General features: G+C 29.9%; 1 protein-coding gene across 4 annotated transcripts in view; it reads left to right on the forward strand.

The window, feature by feature from the left end:
• LOC129231209 (ubiquitin carboxyl-terminal hydrolase 46-like) overlaps nt 1–17,328 on the forward strand; it is a 55,827-nt gene extending 38,499 nt beyond the window's left edge. For 2 of the 4 annotated variants that reach the window (XM_054865460.1, XM_054865461.1), the window contains exons 8-9: nt 2,711–2,854; nt 11,151–17,328. In XM_054865460.1, the coding sequence (XP_054721435.1) occupies nt 2,711–2,854; nt 11,151–11,252 (246 nt within the window). In that variant the 3' untranslated portion in view covers nt 11,253–17,328. The remainder of the gene's footprint in view (nt 1–2,710; nt 2,855–11,150) is intronic. The other 2 variants (XM_054865456.1, XM_054865459.1) reach the window with 1 other exon arrangement.
• The last annotated feature ends 2,112 nt before the right edge of the window (nt 17,329–19,440 follow it).

Consider the following 19,440-nt stretch of genomic DNA (forward strand, 5'->3'; position numbering starts at 1 on the left):
GTGGATGGGGGAAGTTCTTCTCGACCCAAGCAAGCCTATCGGTTGATGAATGGTGCGACTGTTAGCTGGATTGTCAACACTGTTGATTTATGCTATTGATGCTGTGTCCAATAAGTCTTTGGCGCAGTGGACATGCGTATTTGGCACAGGAAGGTGACATTTTACAATTCCTTTAATACTTTTCGTGTTTTTCAAATATGTTGTTTTTCTAACGAGTCAACTATGAAATTTCTGTGATAATTGGGGGTTTATAGTCTAAATTATTTGGATTTTTAACTAAATGTTTTTCATAATGTAAACTGTGATATTTTCTGGATAAATATTATTTACTTAAACTATTTGGGTATGTTTTATTTCTTATTGGCAGACTGCACGGCTTTTTGATGTTTGGTTCTATAGGCCTTTTATTTAGTTCAATGAACTTAAGGTAAAAACAGAAGACAAATCCCCCAACAAATGAACTTATATTTCTTAATTTTGCACAGTTCAAGAGTTAGCAAGAAAGAAAAAGGTACAGCTTACCTTTATTTCTAGTCCAAAATCACGGGTTTTCTGTACCAATAAATAAACTTATAGTCTGTCAAGTTGAAATTCCTAGTATGCCAAGTTTGGTCTTATTAATCAAGAAGTTTCTTTGGTATTCAAGTTAAGTTAAAATGCTAGCAATATATTCATGACTCATTATTTTAAAATAAATACGTTTATTTACATATATACAAAATAAATAGTGTAACATATTTATCAGGATAATTCAGTCACGGCTGCCAAAAGTGCTAAGATAGCATCAAGATCACAGCATCGATTAAATCAAATCAAGTTAAGAAAATTGAAACGGCATTCAGTCTATTTAAAGAACGCATGCAACGTCATTGGATCACGTGATGAATTACCATAAAAAATACTTTAACTTCAAGCTTAACTGAAACAAGAAAAATACATGCAAATTATAAACATTGATAAAAATATTTAACACTCTACACATCCCACCTTTTGGGAAATCCCCTCTCCCGCCATTTTTTTTTCACTTTTAAGCACTTTTATAGCCATTATTTTTATTTGTAGAGGAAGGGAGCGTAATATTAACCATTAACACTCTTCTGATATCCTAGAAAGGTGCAAAGCTCAAAAGCATGAACATTTGGAGCACGTCGATAGACTCATTGGGGTATTTCCCCCTAAAACATTTAAAAAGCAAAAATAATATTTTTTTTTCTAGGAGTTTGTTATACAATTTTTTCAGTTATTTGTTGGCATAAAACCAGAGTATAGGACTAATGAACTCAGTCATGTGCATCTTATGTCCAAAAATCTTTTCACTTTGTAAAAAAGAAATATTGGAAGCATTGAATTTTGCAATGTCACTGTGATTAAAAATCAATTTAGGTATGCTTATAATATAGCATTAGTGTATATTTATATTTCTGGGGGTGCACTGCTCCCATTATTTTCCACTATATCAAAAAGTAACTAACAATGAAGCTAATGCATCCGCAGCAATGTAAATACATGCATTAATGCTACTTTATAAGCATACCTAAGTTCATTTTTAATCATAATTATATCTGGGAATGTAAGTTGAATAATACAGGAAGGTTCTTTACTGAAGATCAACAATGCGATTCTGACAATGTAAAATGTAATGATTTGAAATTTTTTAAAAATTGTTTTTGTAATGTGAAATTTTTTTTGGCATGTGACTCACAGGAGTGAGTTTACTCTGGTTTTATGCCAAAAAGCAAGTGAAAAATTGAAACAAACCCCCTAGAAAAAATTGGATTTTGATGATTTTTGATTTTTTTAGCGGGGGAGGGGGATACCCTCATGTGTCTCCCAACTTGGTCTAAACGTTCATGTTTTTGAACTTTGCACCTCTCTAGCCACTCAGAGGAGTATTAACAGCAAATTTTATGCTCCCTTCCTGTCGAAATAAAAATAATGGCTATGAAACTGCCGAAAGATTAAAAAAAAAAAAAAGTGGTGTGCGCCATTTCCGAAAACAGGGACATGTATTGGGAAACTCGCAATGCTCACTGATTCCAGGGGTTCATTTTGCATAAGAAGCAGCAAGTATTATGTCAAAAGCATTTTGAAGATTTTTTTTTTTGCACCCACAGTGTAATCAAAAAAAGAAAAAAAAAATCTCTTTGCATAGCTATGCTTACAACTGTATGGTTTTTAGTAATTTTTCTTACTCTCTTTTAAAATGAATTGTATGTTAAATCTATGTGCTTCAAATCCATGTGCGTATGGATTTGAAGTTGTATGATAGTCTCTGAAGAGTGTTCAAGGAACATAAAAATTGCTCATGCTATAAAATGCTCTTAGTGTTCAGTAGGAGGGTATTGTTGTGCATCAAGTCCCACATTTCTTTGAAGTTTGACTTTATGCATGATAAAGTGTATTATACTCTTCCAGATTGACTTACTTGACTTTCAACCAAGTGCCTTGTATCCTAACACATTTTAAACAGTTTTCTTCCATTTCAATTTATCTTATAGTGTGCTATGTAGATTTTATTATTCTGTGTGCAATTGAATATACTATGTATACATATTTGGAACCTTTTTTGCTAAAATAATTATTTTTGTGATGAACTAGGTTTAATACCTTTGCTACAGTTAAAAAATTTACTAGATTAACAAGAATGATTTTTCAACATAAAATTTAGTTCTTTGTATCATTTTTGATGAATTTACTTTTTATTTCACAGTCTGATGATGCCTACAATCCAGATCGCTTGTATGATTTGGTAGCTGTTGTTATTCACTGTGGTAGCGGGCCTAACAGAGGACATTACATTTCAATTGTTAAAAGCCATGGATTGTGGCTCTTATTTGATGATGATATTGTAGATGTAAGTTCAAATATTTTGTCCTGACTTAGAATTAATTAATTATCTTCAACTAATATTACAATGTAATATCTAAGCCAGTAGTGTTTTCTTAAACTTATAAAGTTGTAGAAACATTTCTTAAAATACTTTTGTAATTACATAAGTGTATTTTATGTATTTCTGGCTTAGTCTTGGCTTAGGGCATTAACTTACTGGAAAATACTTCTGTGACTATTTTACATTTATGTTTTAAGATCTCTATGATGTATGAAATTTTTTTCCATGAAATTGTGGTGCATTGTGAAACTTTTCATAGGAAATCTTAAAGTACTATATAAGTAAAGTAAGATGTAGATATGTTTTATGCTGATCTTTTGCTTTTTAATGTAAGAATCATGACTAGCTGATTATATTTATGAAAGGATATTTCTAAAATTGTAGAAGTTTGTCACTGTAGCGAAGCTAACGTGACGAATGAATGGAATCATTTTGAACTCTTTTTAAGGGGAGAGGATTTAAAAAATATTTTAATGCATTACCTCAAATTTTGAAAGCATCGTTTAGTCAAACTTTGCGTACAAACTTAATGTGGTTTTAAGATATGTTTTTTTTTAATGTAAGCAGTCAAAAATAAATTCCCTTTATGAAGTATTTTAGCAAAATCTATTCTCTCTAAAGATATTTATGTAGTATATACTAATGTACTAATAATTCATTTTATCCAATCAAGTGCTATAGTTTCAAGTGCTATAGTGCATAAAGAGCTATAGTTCAAGTGCTATAGTTCTTAATGCACTATTTCTGAGGAAGAAAAAAAAATTCTTGAAAAAGCTGGGAAAGGAACTTAAGATAACTCAAACTACTTTAACTACTGATTATTTGAAGTTTTTAGGCAGTCCCTTAGGACTTAGAGTTTTTGAGAGTTGAGTATATATATAAAAAATAAATATATATACATATACTAGTGATGCACCGATAAGCAAATTTGCCAATTACCGATTAATCGACAGAGCGGATTAATGCTCTCAATGATTATTTTAAAGACAACAAGTTTCTCTATCCTTTTTTTTTTCTTTCATAATTTCGACTTCAGAAATAGTTATTAGTTTATTTCTGAGAGTTGATTTATTTTTCTCCACTTACCGAAATTTCTCAAAATAATTGCAAGCCAATTTTTCTTTAAGCCAATTTTCATGTTACTGTTAGTAAAATAATAAAAAAGAAGGGTACAAAATTTAATAGAAATTAAAATTTAAAAATAGTGGTAGTCTGGTCAACTGGCTAATTTAGGAGCATTTTTACTTTGTTTATTTTTTAATTATTAGTAACCATTTAATCCAAGACTTTAATTAAAAAAAAAGTTAAAGTTATCTAAAAGCACTATGCTAAAGAAGAAAAAAGTATTAACACATGAAAATTTTGTGACATTGTATACATGTGTATATTTATTCAAAAAAGAAAAATAAATAACATTACTTCAAACATCAGTTTAAAAAAAAAAAAAACTAATAATAAAGTATGTAGGGCTGGTTGGGGGAAGTAGGTCACTGGGTTAATTGGGTCTCCCCCCTAAAACTGAAATATGGATAAAGTTTTCAAACTTTTTTGTACATATCATGTTAAATTTTGTCACAGTGATTGGTTTTGTATATATTTGGGATTTGTTAAATGTTTTCCTAGGTCATAGCACTTAGTAAAAAAAAAAAAAAAATCTGAAAACATTCTTTCTTGCGAGTTCAAGCAGCATTTTTCAAAGAAGTGTTTTCAGGTAAATTATTATTATTTTTTTATGATAATTAATGTTTCACATATAGTTTAACTTAAAGTTCAACAAGAATTTTTGTATAAAATATTATTAATAAGTGTTTTAAAGGATGGGTCCCACTTACCCCATACATTTTTGTTATAGGGGGTAAGTGGGTTTCCTCACTATGGGGTGAGTGGGTCCCCCTATAATAATGGAGATTTTAAAATTAAAAGCAACTCAGCTTAAATATTTGTATAGGGGAAATACAAGACAATTATGATGACTTAGTAGGAATTGATAGTTCAGCTACAAAAACTGCTTAAGTAGGTAATTATGTATTTGTAAAACAAACATGAAAGAAAATCATTAAGATTTAAGTAGGTCTAATGTAGGAAGCAAATGATACAAATTCAAAAGTACTGTTGAATTTGCAAGAACAAATAGAAATAGTGACACTTTTTATTGGCATAGTGCAGATGATGTTGGAATAATTACTGAGGATGAAGCGATTAATGTTCTTCCTGAGCCAACTTAACATAGACTCTGTCATTTAGTGTTTCCAATTTCTTTTTCAACTTATAGTATTGGCAAATTTACTCAAATTGATCTTAATCAACTCTATTACGTTTATTAAACTCACGTTTATATGTAAAAGAAAAATACATCCTTATAGGCTTTCATTAAACTTCGCAAATTAAATTGTTTTGTTTTTCGTTTTAAAATTTTCCGTGATACAGATTTAAAAAACATTAAATATCTCATAAATGGATGCATTTACGAAAAAATAAGTAACACTAAAAAGTTTACATACTTTATCATGTAAGACCTCTTTTTTAGATATGCTTCATTTAAAATTAAATAAAAAGGGGGTGACCCACTTACCCCTTAATACAGGGTAAGTTGGACACCCATCTGATTTTTTAAAAAATATAATCGTTAAGAATATTTAAAGCATAATTTTAGAAAATAATGATGAACTTTTGTTTATTAATAACAATGTCCAAGATAAAATAAGACAATAAGTTTAATTTTTTTTTTGTTTTAAAACTTTTATATAAGGTTTCAAAAACAAACTATTCTCAAAAGGGGTCCCACTTACCCCCATCCAACCCTGCTTTTAAATATTTTAAAAATTAAATGGTATTTAATAATGATTAATTTTTTGTTGAATGTTGAATTTAGAGTAAATATGTAACACATATGATGTAATCATATGTATGGGTAAAATGAACAAAATAACTAAAAAAAATGCGGTGTCATCAAAAACTAGGGAAAGTGTATCATGCGATAAACTTCATAAATGATTCTGATTTTCTTTAAAGCTTTAGGAAGCTTTTTGTTTTTTGTTGCAGTGAATTAAAAATGAGTGGGGGGGGGGGGAAGGAACGGATAAATATTTACCTGTCATGAATATGAATTAAAAGTTCTTTTCATTTTGTTGTATATACGTAGTTGGAGAGGGAGGGGGGAGGAGATTTTCTTACTCATGTCTTTTGCATTGCAATAAAAGACCTATAATTTAATTATTCATAACTAGCCGCTTACGGCGACCAGCTGGTCCACCTTTTTACGCCATTTGCCTTTTTGTGCCAGGTTTGCCGCCTTCGGCGGCTGCTTAGACAATTTAGCGACGGTATTAATCAATGTTTTTCTCTATATATCAATATTGTCATTCGCCTTTTTATGCCAATGTTGCCACCTCTGTCGGCTGCTTAAATAAATTTCGTCGCAGTATCAATCAATTTATATATATCTATATCATTAGTAATTTGAATAAAATATCTTCTAGCTCTATCTCCAGTTCCGTCGTTTGGAATATTTTTAAAGGAGGAGGAGGGGAGACACAAACGGCATACTCTTCACTCAAATTTTGTCGGAAAATAACAAAACACTTCCATTTTCATGTGAAAGCATTGTTTTTTCAAAGTCATGGTGTGTGGGGGGGGGGGGGGGGCATTGACACCCCATTGAAGTTCCTTAAATGATGGGCATGTCTCTTTCTTGCTGTCCATCTACTATATCGACCTCTATATTTGTCTATTTATCTATCTATACGATCTATGCATATCTACCTCTGACAGTAATTAAGCATCTTTTTTTGTTTATATAAGTATTAATTCAAAAAAAACATTTTTTGTCCACTCAATCTATATCTCTGTATCTACCTAACTTAACCGCCAATCCGTTACAGAAACAAAGATCATGAAAAATCCGCGGGCTTTATTAATTTAATTAAAATAGTCCGCCAAAAAAAGGCTCTATATTCCCCGTAGTGTGCAAAAAGTAGTGCTTGCAAAAAAATAAAAAACTAAAAATAAAAAAAAGGCAAACAATTTCAGTTGGATCACGTGATGAGGTAAGTTCGGAACTCAGCCGGCAAGCGAACAACTCGCGTTGTGTTCTGCATTAAAAAAATTGTAAAAAAAAAAAATATTGCATACTTTAAAAACTTTTTTCATCTGAAGGGGGTGAAATGTTTTTACTATTACCAACTGAAATTTTAGAATTGAGGGTTCAATACTTTTCGCAGGATGGGTTTCGAGAAAAACTAAACCCAGAAAAAAATTTAAAATAAAGGTTTTTCCAAAAATCTATAAAAAATACAAAAATTGCTCTATCTTCAAAATTTTTTAATTTATCATATTTAAAATTAAATTTCCTACACTATAGTATAAAAAATATCCATCTGGCGCGATTGGTTTGGGGTCTGTGAAGTTAAAAGTACTAAAAAGTGCTAAAAATAATATAAAACATTAAATAACTTTTTTTCTAATTAAAATATCAAAAATCGTAGCCCGAGGTGCACATCTTTGGCAAAAACTGCACCTGTATACCAAATTTCATCTTTCTAGGCCTTACCGTTTTCTTGGGATGTGTGCCACAAACACACACACACAAACAAACATCTTATTTTATTATATGTATAGATAGTGTCATGGGAATATCAGCTGAGAGATTTATTCTTTAGTATTTCATTCTGTTTTACGTACTTTCTGAACTATTCCTTTTGTTTTTACTCTGTACACTTTCATACTACATGTTATAGCAATATTTGTAGAAAATGACATTTATATATTGTTAATAAATGTATTCATCATAGTTTCTTCTTGAAGTTATGCTTAAAAAAAATTATTTTAGAAAATATTTTTTCTGACCATTAATCAGCAAAACTTGGTTGATCATATAAATAATCGACAAAGTGGCCGTTTATGGCCGATTAATCGGCGCATCTCTAATATAAACCCCAAAGCAGAATACGTTGATGTTCTGCAACACAAAGTAGTGTGATCAAAAATGTTTTGCAAGATAAATTCACGCGCATGCGTCTCCAGAATGTTAGGGTTTCATGAATTAGAACTGAATTTATTGTGTTTAGAATTCAATTTATAACTCTTCCAGGGTGGCGACAGATCAGGGAGATCAGGGAAAAGTCAGGGAACTTTATTAATCAGGGAAAAGTCAGGGAAATATCAGGGAATTTTGAAAAAATAACCAAAAAATCAGGGAAAATTGATTTTATGAAGAAAAAAAATTTTTTTTTCTTTACAAAATTAAGTACTTTTAATTTCCCACGCATTTTTGGTCAAAAAAAAAACAGTAAAATTAATGAGGTGTGATTATACACTGCCTCATATTTGTGCATCTTTTTTCCTCAACGTCAAAGTATTGAATCTTACTTATTAACCATAGGATTTACTTCATAAGATTTTATGAAGAAAAAAATTTTTTTTTCTTTACAAAATTAAGTACTTTTAATTTCCCACGCATTTTTGGTCAAAAAAAAAAAAAAAAAACAGTAAAATTAATGAGGTGTGATTATACACTGCCTCATATTTGTGCATCTTTTTTCCTCAACGTCAAAGTATTGAATCTTACTTATTAACCATAGGATTTACTTCCTAAGATTGATTCTGTGTGTTAGGTTGTTTATTTTACCTAGCTTGAAATTTCCTTTTACGCTTTCAATGCTATGTAAAATAAACAACCATACAGGCAAAGAGGAAGCCTTCATTAATGCCTTAGCTCCCTTGCCTTTATTCCATTGTCTCGAAGTAATTAGCGTACTGTAATCACGATTTCAAGAAGAATTCTTTGGTTTTTGAATTAATACTATAAAAGTTTAAAAGTTATTACATCTTTGCGTTTTTAATTTAATTGCTAAGATTGAACTTTCAATAAAAAAACTTTGTTTTTTGCCATTATACTATTTGTTGTCACCGCAGATTATAAAGGTTTTCTTCAGACTTTAGCGATTCTTTCATTTTATAACCAAGTTGTATTCTTCTTTTATATATTTTGAAATTGATTAATTGCTTTTCTTTTCTTTATTTTTCTTGCTTTTCAAAGTTGTTTGTTACCAAAGCAATCTAAGGTTTTTTCGTTACATACTGAAATCATTTGAAATAGAGTTAACTTTTGTACTTAAGCAAATATCTTAATTTTTTTATTGTTAAAATGCTGTATTCATTCATTAAAACCTATGTTCTTGAGTAGAGAAAAGCTCCCTATGAATGGATGTCAAATCATCATCTGTTTTGCATAAATATGTCAATTAGTTATATAAGAATAACAACATTACTTCTGTTCTTTCACTATTACTTGTTATTCTTGCAACAATTATTATAATGTTTGAAAACTTAGTTCAAAGTAATATTAATTACTTTTTAGTTCTATCATAAATACACATATGTTTTTAAGAGTAATTTTAATAGTTTCTTAAAATTCTTATGCTACGTGGTTTCTAGAAGTAAACCACTGGAAGTAAAGTAATTTTTTTCTTTTTTTAAAAATTTTCTATAATCTTTCCATGTAGAAAATATACTGTTTTGTAGGGGTTTTTTCCCAAAACAATTGACTTGATTTATTTTTTTAAAACCATTTTATTAAAAAAGTAGCATCTTTTTAAAATATATCTTTAGTTAAACAACTTTACACAACTTAAAACGTTTAAAATACTGCATTTTATACAAACATACAATGGATTTCAAGTGGAGCAAAGAAAGGAAACCATTATCATTGGTAACGTAAATCAGGGAAATTTGGTGAACTTAATCAGGGAAATCAGGGAAAAGTCAGGGAACTTTTTTTCACAGTTCCTGTCACCACCCTGTCTTCTTTCAAAGTGGTTTTTTAGGAATTTCAAAATCTAGCTGAAAAATGGGGCACTTATGAGGAATTTTTTTCACTTGGATATTAGTTTGTTTCAGGAAAACATTGTATAATTAGGATGAAAAAATATCAAAAAGCAAATTTTGTTGATATTATGCCAGATTAAAAGTAAGCTATAAATAAAAATTGCAATAAACGTGTCATTTAGTATTAAAGAAACATTGTTTATTTAATCAGAATTGATACTTACTGCAAAAAAAAAAAAAAAAAAAAGGAATGAAATTCAACCTACAGACATGCATACTTGAACAAAAATTCAAAACTTGTACTCTTGTCTCCATCCTTGATGTTGTTCAAAGATTAAGTATTCTTCTATTATTATTCAGTACCTAAATCTCCAGTATTAAGTTTTCCTTTTTTTTAAATCTGGAGTTAAATCAAAAGAACTCCCTACTCTTAAATCAGTATATAATTAGAGAAAGGGGACGGGTGGAATTGTTATTTAAATGTCAGATATTGAAGTCTTCAGCCACTTTCCATCTTATTTTTTACTGATTACAGACTACTTAACAATATACTTTTGTTTAAAATTGATTGTGAGTGGCTTTTCAAGCTGTTATTTTTAAAATAGTAATTTTGTACAAGCATATAAACTTAAAAGATAAGAAATGTTATAAAAGTTTTATAGCTATTTTCTTTTGTTAATTGTTCAATTATTTTAGTATGAAAACTCTTATTTTATAACTTCCCATGAAGCACAACATCCAAAATCCATAAATACTAATTCAAGCTAAAAACATGCTGATTTAAAATTCATTAGGATTGAATATTGTGATGAAAACTCAAATTTCCATGTTTTATTGATATTCTATTCTAAAAACTTGCTGTTGATTGATCTCTGTAAACCCTCAAAGATTTGCTATTGGGATGCTCTCAACATGCATTTCTAAAATTCTGGAGAGAGGGAAAAAGTTTCAGAACTTGTAAGTTTTCTGGAATTTTCGGTGGCTATTGAAAACACTAGTGTAGTAGACTTCCTTCTGACAGCCCTTTGCTCAATTGGATCTCCACATATACCAACCCATTTTTATGAAATAAAATCATAATTTATTTTTATTTAGCTTAACCCCTTTAATCGAAAAGTTCCTTCAAGTAGTATTCCTATAATCGTCAAATGGCAAAAAAAAAAAAAAAAAAGAAATAAAACTCATTATGCATTTTTCTGCTGCTATTGCTTTAACTATACTTTTGCCTAGCTGACTTCCTTCGATCCCTACTAAGCCAGTTAAAGAGGGGATTAAGGTGGGGGGGGGGGGGGGATCAACCGATAGCTTATTCTGTTCATGCATAATTCTGCTAATTTCTTCTTAAATAAATCTGCATTCAATGTTTTTAACACTTTTTTATAAACATGTCTTAAAATAACTTTTATTCTAATAATGTTTATTTTTTCTTTTGTAGAAAATTGATGCATCTGCCATTGAAGATTTTTATGGACTTACCTCTGACACCCAGAAGACATCCGAGTCTGGATACATTCTTTTTTATCAATCCAAAGAATGAACATGTATGAATAAATATATAACATTTTCTAAAACACAGTAAGTAAGGTTTCTAATGAGTTGACTGTTGAGGTTCTTTGCTTTCATTTATTGAGTTATAGCCTAGAACTTAAGTGCTCATCCATAAAATCTTCCTAAGAAGTCATTTTGTCTAAAGATCATCACTGAACTAGTTTGTAATTTCCCAATATTTGGTTTACGTTATTCTTGCTTGGTCTTAAATTAAGAAGAAATATTTGTTCTGAGACCACCACAGTGTCATTTCATAATGTTGAAGAAATTTTTCTTTTGACACTTTCTATTTGTCTGGGATTTTTAATTTTTTTTTTTATTTCGTACACACAACACTTCCTTTTATAATTGTTTAATTTTTTGTTTTCATGAATGTAATAAAAGATTTTGAAGGACTTGATATTTTTTAATGAGTTTTCAATTTTCATTTTTGATTGCTGTTTGTTCAAGAACTAATATTGTGTGTTGCATAAAATTTGGATTTAAAATTATATAGCAAGACATTTTATTTAATGCTTTAATTTTGATTTTTTTTTTCATTTTAAGCATATATTCACTTATAGTTTCAGCACAAATCTTTTTGGTAAAATCTGAGTATGGTTTGTAAATGATAATTTTTTCTTTTATTCTATTTCTTTGTTAAAAATTTGGTAGATTTTTTTTTTTTGCTCGTTGCCTTATGAATATTCAGGATTGACCATGAAAATCTGGTCTAGCTCCTTCAATTAATAACTTGGCCAGTTTTTCGTATCTCATCCTGTAGCTTATATACTTCATTACTCAAGGTCTTTCAGGTTTTTTTCCCCGAGTAATATTTTTGACTATGTAGATATTTTGTTCAATGACATCATCTTAATTTCTTTTAAATTTTAATTGTATTCATAATTTAATTAGTAATATGTGCTGTACTTAAAAAAAATGTTGGAGAACAATACATTTTTTAATGCTTTTACATTTGTTTTAAAAGTTATGACAAATATCAACGTGTTTATCTAGAACATTTGTAAGTGGGAGTTCTTTTAATGTAAGAAAAATTATGTTATTAATATTATCAGTGCTAATATTGTATTACCCTACACCAGCCAGCATGTGTCAAAATTCACACACCAACAAAGGGTTCACCAGGGTTCCACAAACCCTTTCCTGAAACTTTCCAACATGCTGGAAAGAACTAGGGTAGAAAAATGTGTTTAATTTTATAGAATAAAGATACGTTTAACTTAAATATTTAAGTTCTATATCTTTTTATAGACGTCCTATCAATAATAATAAAAGGTTTTATTTTGTTAAAATATTAATTTACAATTCGTTTTTAATTATTCTGATATAAAATATCTGATTAATTATGATTAATTTTACTAAAAAGAAATTGGCATGCAGCAAGCATTTGTCATCATAAAATTCAAATATTTCAAACTTATATAAGGAGATAAATATAGCTATTTAATCAATACAAAATAAACTTAGCTCTCCAAAAGGATTTAAAAAAATTTATGTTGAGAAAATAATATTTTTGGGTAATATGGTATTAAACGACTTGATTACCTGTGTGAAGCATTCATGCTCAAAATGTATATCCCTGCTGTAAAAATACCATGTAAAAACACCATATATAAATACTAACATATTTGGCTGGTAGAAAATTACCTCAATAACTCACTAATTGAAATATGACTTAAAAATGCATGATCTGTCGTAGTTCACTGTGCTAAATGGGCATATGCAGTTCAAAGAAAATATCTGCATTTTTTCAAGAGCTATTTAATATTCCATTTTTGTTTATCATTTGATAAGTAAGAAAATCCTAAAGCAAATAGTACCAAAAACATTTAACATTAACCAAACTATCAACGTGAAACATAAGTCTAAGTCAACCATTGAGACTGCCCATAATTAAAAGTTTAAGTAAAATACTGGAAATAAGTATTTTTATTTTTAAAAATTGACAAACGATCCTGCGCTGTTATTGCTTCTCTCTAAATGACAATACAGATCCACTCTTTAACAGCGCAAGCAAAAGCTTGCAATTAATTTAACTAATTCATTGAAATACCGTTTTTTTTAAAGTGTAGTTTTTTGAAAAACTTGTATACTGGAAATTGTTTTTCTTTTCACTGATAGTGGTAAAGAAAATACCTTTCAAATTAAGCTTTACTTATGACGATTGATAAGGTGTTAAGGAAGTTCTAGTGTAACCACGAAAAAAAAAAAAAAACACATTTGAGAAGTAAAATACAAGATATTTTGTTTTTTTATGAAGGGGGGGGGGGGGGGGAGATAATTGCACTGCAAAATACATATTTTCAGATTTGAATTCCTTTCCAAAATGTTTGCTTAAAATTATTTCCTGTAATGTTCAATGAAAATGATCTTTCAATGATCGGAATATGATATATATGAACTTTCTGCTGAGGTTTATGTTGTAAGGATTAAAATTTGATTTGGAGTGCTTGACTTTACTATACACGAAATATAATGTTTTATAATAATGACCAAAATGGATACTAAGCTATTCTGTTTAATAAGGAACTTTCAATGATAAATAATATAAAAGCATCTTATTACTCTAACATTAAATAACACTTTCATGAGACAAGAGTAAATCAGCAATACTATGGAACTTTTAAGGTATGAATCAAAAAATGAGCGTACTTGCCAATTACCCGAAGGCACGCCGCCCAAAATTGGAATTGCACCCTGCATCATTAGGTTGAAAGCCTAAGACTCTATTGTCTATGCTATCTGGGCAATCTAAATTGGTGGATCCAAAAACGTGAATAAAACTACTGGACAACAATACTGTACTGGGTAAAAGGAGTAATCTCGATTGGGACTAGTAATTTTTTTTTAAAACTAAATGCCAAAAACAGTTATCAGGAAAATCTGCATCCGGAGATTACAAAGAAGAATCATTCTTTTATACAAAGAGGATTCTCTTTAAGTCTTGAATTTTTAAAAATGGCACTATGTTTTAAGTTTATTTTACACTAAGTTTTTAGAGTATGTTCTTAGTATGAAATGAGGAGCATTCCTGCTGCATTAATTCCACTGCCTAAGGTGCTGTATGCAAAATGTTTGCTTTAAAAAGTTGACTCAAAGCCTGGACTGTTAAGCTAAAAGATGAATGCTTTGCCAAAAAAAAAAAAGATTTCAATTAATAGTGATTTTAATTGGATAGAAACTGTAGGCTGCCTCAAGGAGTCTGAAAGAATAGAGTTTTCCATTGCAGTAATTTTAATGCCTTAAGTGTTTTATGCAAAATACTACTTTAAAAATTCTACAAAAGCAGGCATCCTGAAGACAGACTGGATCCTGGAATCATTTGGTTGAAGCCTGAACGCTATTGACTGAGCTATCCGATTCTCTCTCTTGTGAATGCAAGTGGAAATTATGTAATTTAACAAAATGTACCCATCCGGTTTCTTTTAAGTTTAATTTTTATGATGTGAACTGTGGGTTTATTTTTCGTTGAAAGCGGGAAAAAGTACCTTTAAAATGATACCTTACTTATGAAGTTTGATGACTTATTGGGGAAGTTAGGGCGTTTCCACATAAAACACCTTTGAGAAATAATATATATAAGATTTTTAATTATAAATATTTTTTAACTAACAAAATGTTATTAAGTACTGAGTTATTGAAAGATTATCACAATACCCTCACATTTTCCGAAATCTTTTGACGCACACTTGACACAGATCTAGAAACTATTATGTCATTTTAAAAACCTTTACAACCAACTAGTTTATCATTTAAAAATTATTTTCTTCTTCATCATTGTTTTCATGAATACTCAACTTTTAAAAATTTGTTCTACACACATTTTTATTCTTAACCCATTATAAAAGCCGCCCTCCCCCTGCTTTTCTCTCTTCTTAAATTCAGTCCAACAGAATGTTTCACTTCAGGTTTTTTAGCTCTCGCTTTGTCAGAAGGTAGATTTCTTTTTTTCCTCTTAAATGAATTTTCCCAAGGAACGATTTTTTTTTCTGGTTTTGTCCAGTCTTGTACAGAATGCTTCGGTATAAAAACGTATTTCTCTGTTGCAACTATATTACCATTCATCTTACCGAGTTTATTTAAACTATCTAGTTTAAAAGCCAATGTGTAGATCCTAGATCTTTTTGGCTGAATATTTTTGTTCGTAAAATAGGAAAGGAAAATGCTTCTTGGCTTTATTTAACAAGGGATAGTCAGCTGACAGAAAAAAACAGGGCTGTATTTGTTCCATCAAAAAGAACTTAGGACCTTTAGGAAGGGGGAAAAAAATCAGGAAATTAGTTTGTTTGTTCCTTTTTTTTTTTTTTTTGCAAAATGAACCCTGGATTTCCTGGCATGTTGGTCAAACTCATTTATTTCTGGCATGCTGGCTGATGAGAGGTAGTGTGGTATTTGTTTGCCTTGCTGTATATTATCCATTTAGAAATGGAATTTTGACCTTATATTTTTATTTAATAACTTTTTTCTTTAGAATATTTTTGTATTCCTATAATAATAAAGATACTTTGATGCTTTCTCATTACAATCATTGCATGTAGAGTTCTATAATATCTTTGTGAATAATATTGTAATTTTATATAAAGAAGTGATGTACATAGAAAGTTTTACTATAAGTATATACTATCAAGATTTGTCTCTTTTGCCTTTCTTCTATGTATAATAGTTATTTATTTACATATAAATAAAAATAGTGACGGTCATTAAAAATTCTGTCATGTTGTGTTCTTAAACATAAAAATTGAAACTCGTATTTTGCTTCCTTTTACAATGTTATAAAAAGGTTGTTTAAAGTTTTAAAATGTTCAGCCATCATTGGAAATAATAATAATTAGTAGATAAAAAAAAAATTAAAACCTCTGAATCAAAGAAAATTTCTGAAAAGTTGTGTTAGTAGTATTAAAAATTAAGACTTTTTTCGACATTCCTTTATTTTAGAAACTAAATGTCACGTGGCATTTTAGTGACAAATATCCATTTCATAACTTGTCAATAGTGAACTGTTGTTGAACATATCTTACAGCTATGATTTTGAGATTTCTTTAACACCTCCATATTGTCATTCATTAAAAATAGAATTAAATTTGCTTACATTTCTATTTACATTTGTTTAAAAATATCTTACTGCCTTATACTATAGAACTATTTATTATTTGATTCTAAAATGAATCATGTAAATTTTTTTGCGATTTAGATGCAACTAAACCAAATGTTGGGAATATCTATCATGAATTTCATTTTCAGTGTGTAAACTGCCTTACATGTGAAGCTCAGCTTTCTTTTGGTGCCATTAGTTGCATTATTGTTTTATGCATTATGTACACTTGACTGATGTTTCTAGATTACTTGTGCAGTTGAGCATTGCATAAAGTTATTCTTTTAAAAGTATTAAATTAAGAGTTTGAATATATTTTTTTCTAATACAGACGTGTTTGCAACATTTTTAGCAATTTCCAGTGCAGAGCCATTATTTAAGTTACAGTGTCTTCCAGGCAGTTACTGTTCAAGTTCCAGCATTTTAATGAGTAAATTATTTTTATTAGGTATAAACTTGGTTTTGAAAATTATATATTTATCATTACGAATGTATTCTGTGTCAGACTAGATTTGAATATTAATGGAATCATATTTGCATATTGTTGTAGAATATAAATTTTATTGTAAATATTTTGAAATTTTTTTACTACTTTAAGAAATTTATAAATAAAAACTGAGAGTCAATTTTTAAAATGTAAATTGAGACAAATTTAAAAAACTGAATCTATTTTTTTCTTGCAATATTCATGTCATACATAGTTCAGTGCAAAACTGAGTTTCAAATTTTTACTATAAAAAGGTTACAATAATTATTTTCCAAAAATTATATAGATGCTATAGAAATTCAATGATATGACTTGTTATTGTTTTTGTTACATTTTGAAATTCATTATGATTTAATTTTGTTAGTTTAAAAGAGACAAAACTGATTGCATCCTTTACGTATGTTTGACTGATCTCACAAGTTCATATGGAAAAAGATAAAGCATTTGTAAAGCATTGTTATTTATTAAAATATATACACAAACTATGTTGTGGCTTCATTTTGTTGCTTTATTGGATTAAGTACATTTTTATTACTTAGCTATAAGTTGCAACCCTTAGCCAGAGCTTAGGAAACACTACACGCGACTATCCAACAGCTAGCTACAACATTAGAAGACTTCAAATGTCTTGAAATGAACAAGTTGGGAGAAGTGTTTTCTGAAAATAGCATTTACCAGTTACAGTTTCGTTAATAATGAGGAGCTCTGTTTTCTGATTGCAAATATTTTATATTATGAGGTTTTCAAGGCCTTCTAAATTAATTCTCCTGAATACTAAAGGAATACAATTTCGTATCCAGTTCTATCTGCGAGGTGATCAGAAAATGTGTATACATTTGAAAAATTAATGATATACAGAATAATTTCTGTAGATAGGGTAAAAATTGACACACCTGCTTGTAATGACATGGAGTTTTATTGTAACCATGAGAAAACAAAAATATGTTGAAACATTGTCATTGAATGTCATCTTTTACCATCCCTATTGATGTTGGTCAATTGTGGAAGACTGTTGACTTCAGGTATCCTCAGAGCCAATACGGATCTGCATGGGATCATCACCAAATGACTCACATTAGAGACCTTTCACAGGTCTAGCAGTCTGGGGTGAAGTACCATCTTGCATGGAAATCCTGTACATATATCTTTTTCTTTTTTTGTGGTTGCTATAAAACCCCATGTCATTTCAAGCACTTGCGTCAATTTTTGCATATCTACGTACAGTATTCTGTGTATTATTAATTTTTCAAATTTATGCATTTTCTGATCACCCAATATTTTTATTAGCACTTTGAACCATTCATTTCACAACACATACTTCATCTGTTTCTAACACATACTTCAATATTGTTGATCCACTCTTATCTGTATTATCCAAGCCCGTGTAAACCTCACAAACACAAAGGAAGGCATAAAAGCTGAAAAGATGTATTTTTAAAAATGGCCAGTAATTCTAGCACTCCAGAGGCAACTGTGAATCACAATGTTTCATTGTCAAACGATGAGTAATATTCTCTGTAGAAAAGCAGCTTCCGACCTCATGGTTGCAATGCAGCATTAGTTAATTTTTTTAATCTTTGACAATAGGCTACATACGAAGGGCCTGTTCACATATTGGCCGCCCGTCCTATCCATTTTCTTTTCCTCCCAAAATAGGTTTTCTTTGCTGGTTGCCATGACAGCAAGCCATCTTGGACAGGACCCGTTTCGATCAAAAGAACCTTGATATCTGACGGCTGTCAAAAGTAGAACAGCATTTCATTGGTTCCCGCCAAGCATCGTGCTCTTTTCTCTGGTGGGTGATTTCAGCCACGTGATTGATGTGCGGCGACTGTATGTGAATGCTATTCTGTTCTTGTCGGCAGTACGTCACGTCAAAAAATGGGATGGATGGCCAATAAGTGAACTGCCCTTAACTCAGTCACTATTGCATCCCTGCTTCGTAAGCATTTGTGGATAGTATTGTCAACAAACAAATACTAAATAAACAATTCAATGAGTACCATTCGATTTTTTTTTTTTTGAAGCAGAGTGGTAAAAAAAGTATATATATTTTTACTCATTTTGCTTTTAAAACATTTATTTATGAAAATTTTCAGCACATAAATAATAGGTAAGATGCATAAGACTACCCTAGAAGTCTGACATGTGGCTCAACGGTAACTCACTTTGCTTGGAATTAAAAGATTTGATCTTCAAATTCTGGTTTTGCTTGCATTGCTTTGTGAAGCAATGAAATGTAATAATGACTGTAATTGCTAATTATGGTACTTGGTTGGGTCTTATTAAGTAGTTTTCTAAAAATTTTCCTGATTTTTCTTTTTAGCTCTCAATAGCTTTTCAACTCCTTATCCTTGGGCAGTTGCCATCATGATTGCAATTTAGCAATTAGCCCTTAGCGCTCGCCTGGCAGGGTAGCCCCGATAATATAGATATCTCAAAGAACTTGCATGTGGAACTCTCCTAATGAAACCACATCTAGTTCTAGCTTGTATGTTTGTGCTTTCGCTTATGTATGTACTGAAGTGTTCAAACATTTTGGGGCAAATGTCCACAATAGAAGTTTAATGGCTGAGTTCCAAGTAAATAGTATAGAGA

The sequence above is a fragment of the Uloborus diversus genome, chromosome 10 (genome assembly GCF_026930045.1).
Source record: "Uloborus diversus isolate 005 chromosome 10, Udiv.v.3.1, whole genome shotgun sequence".
NCBI lineage: Eukaryota > Metazoa > Arthropoda > Arachnida > Araneae > Uloboridae > Uloborus > Uloborus diversus.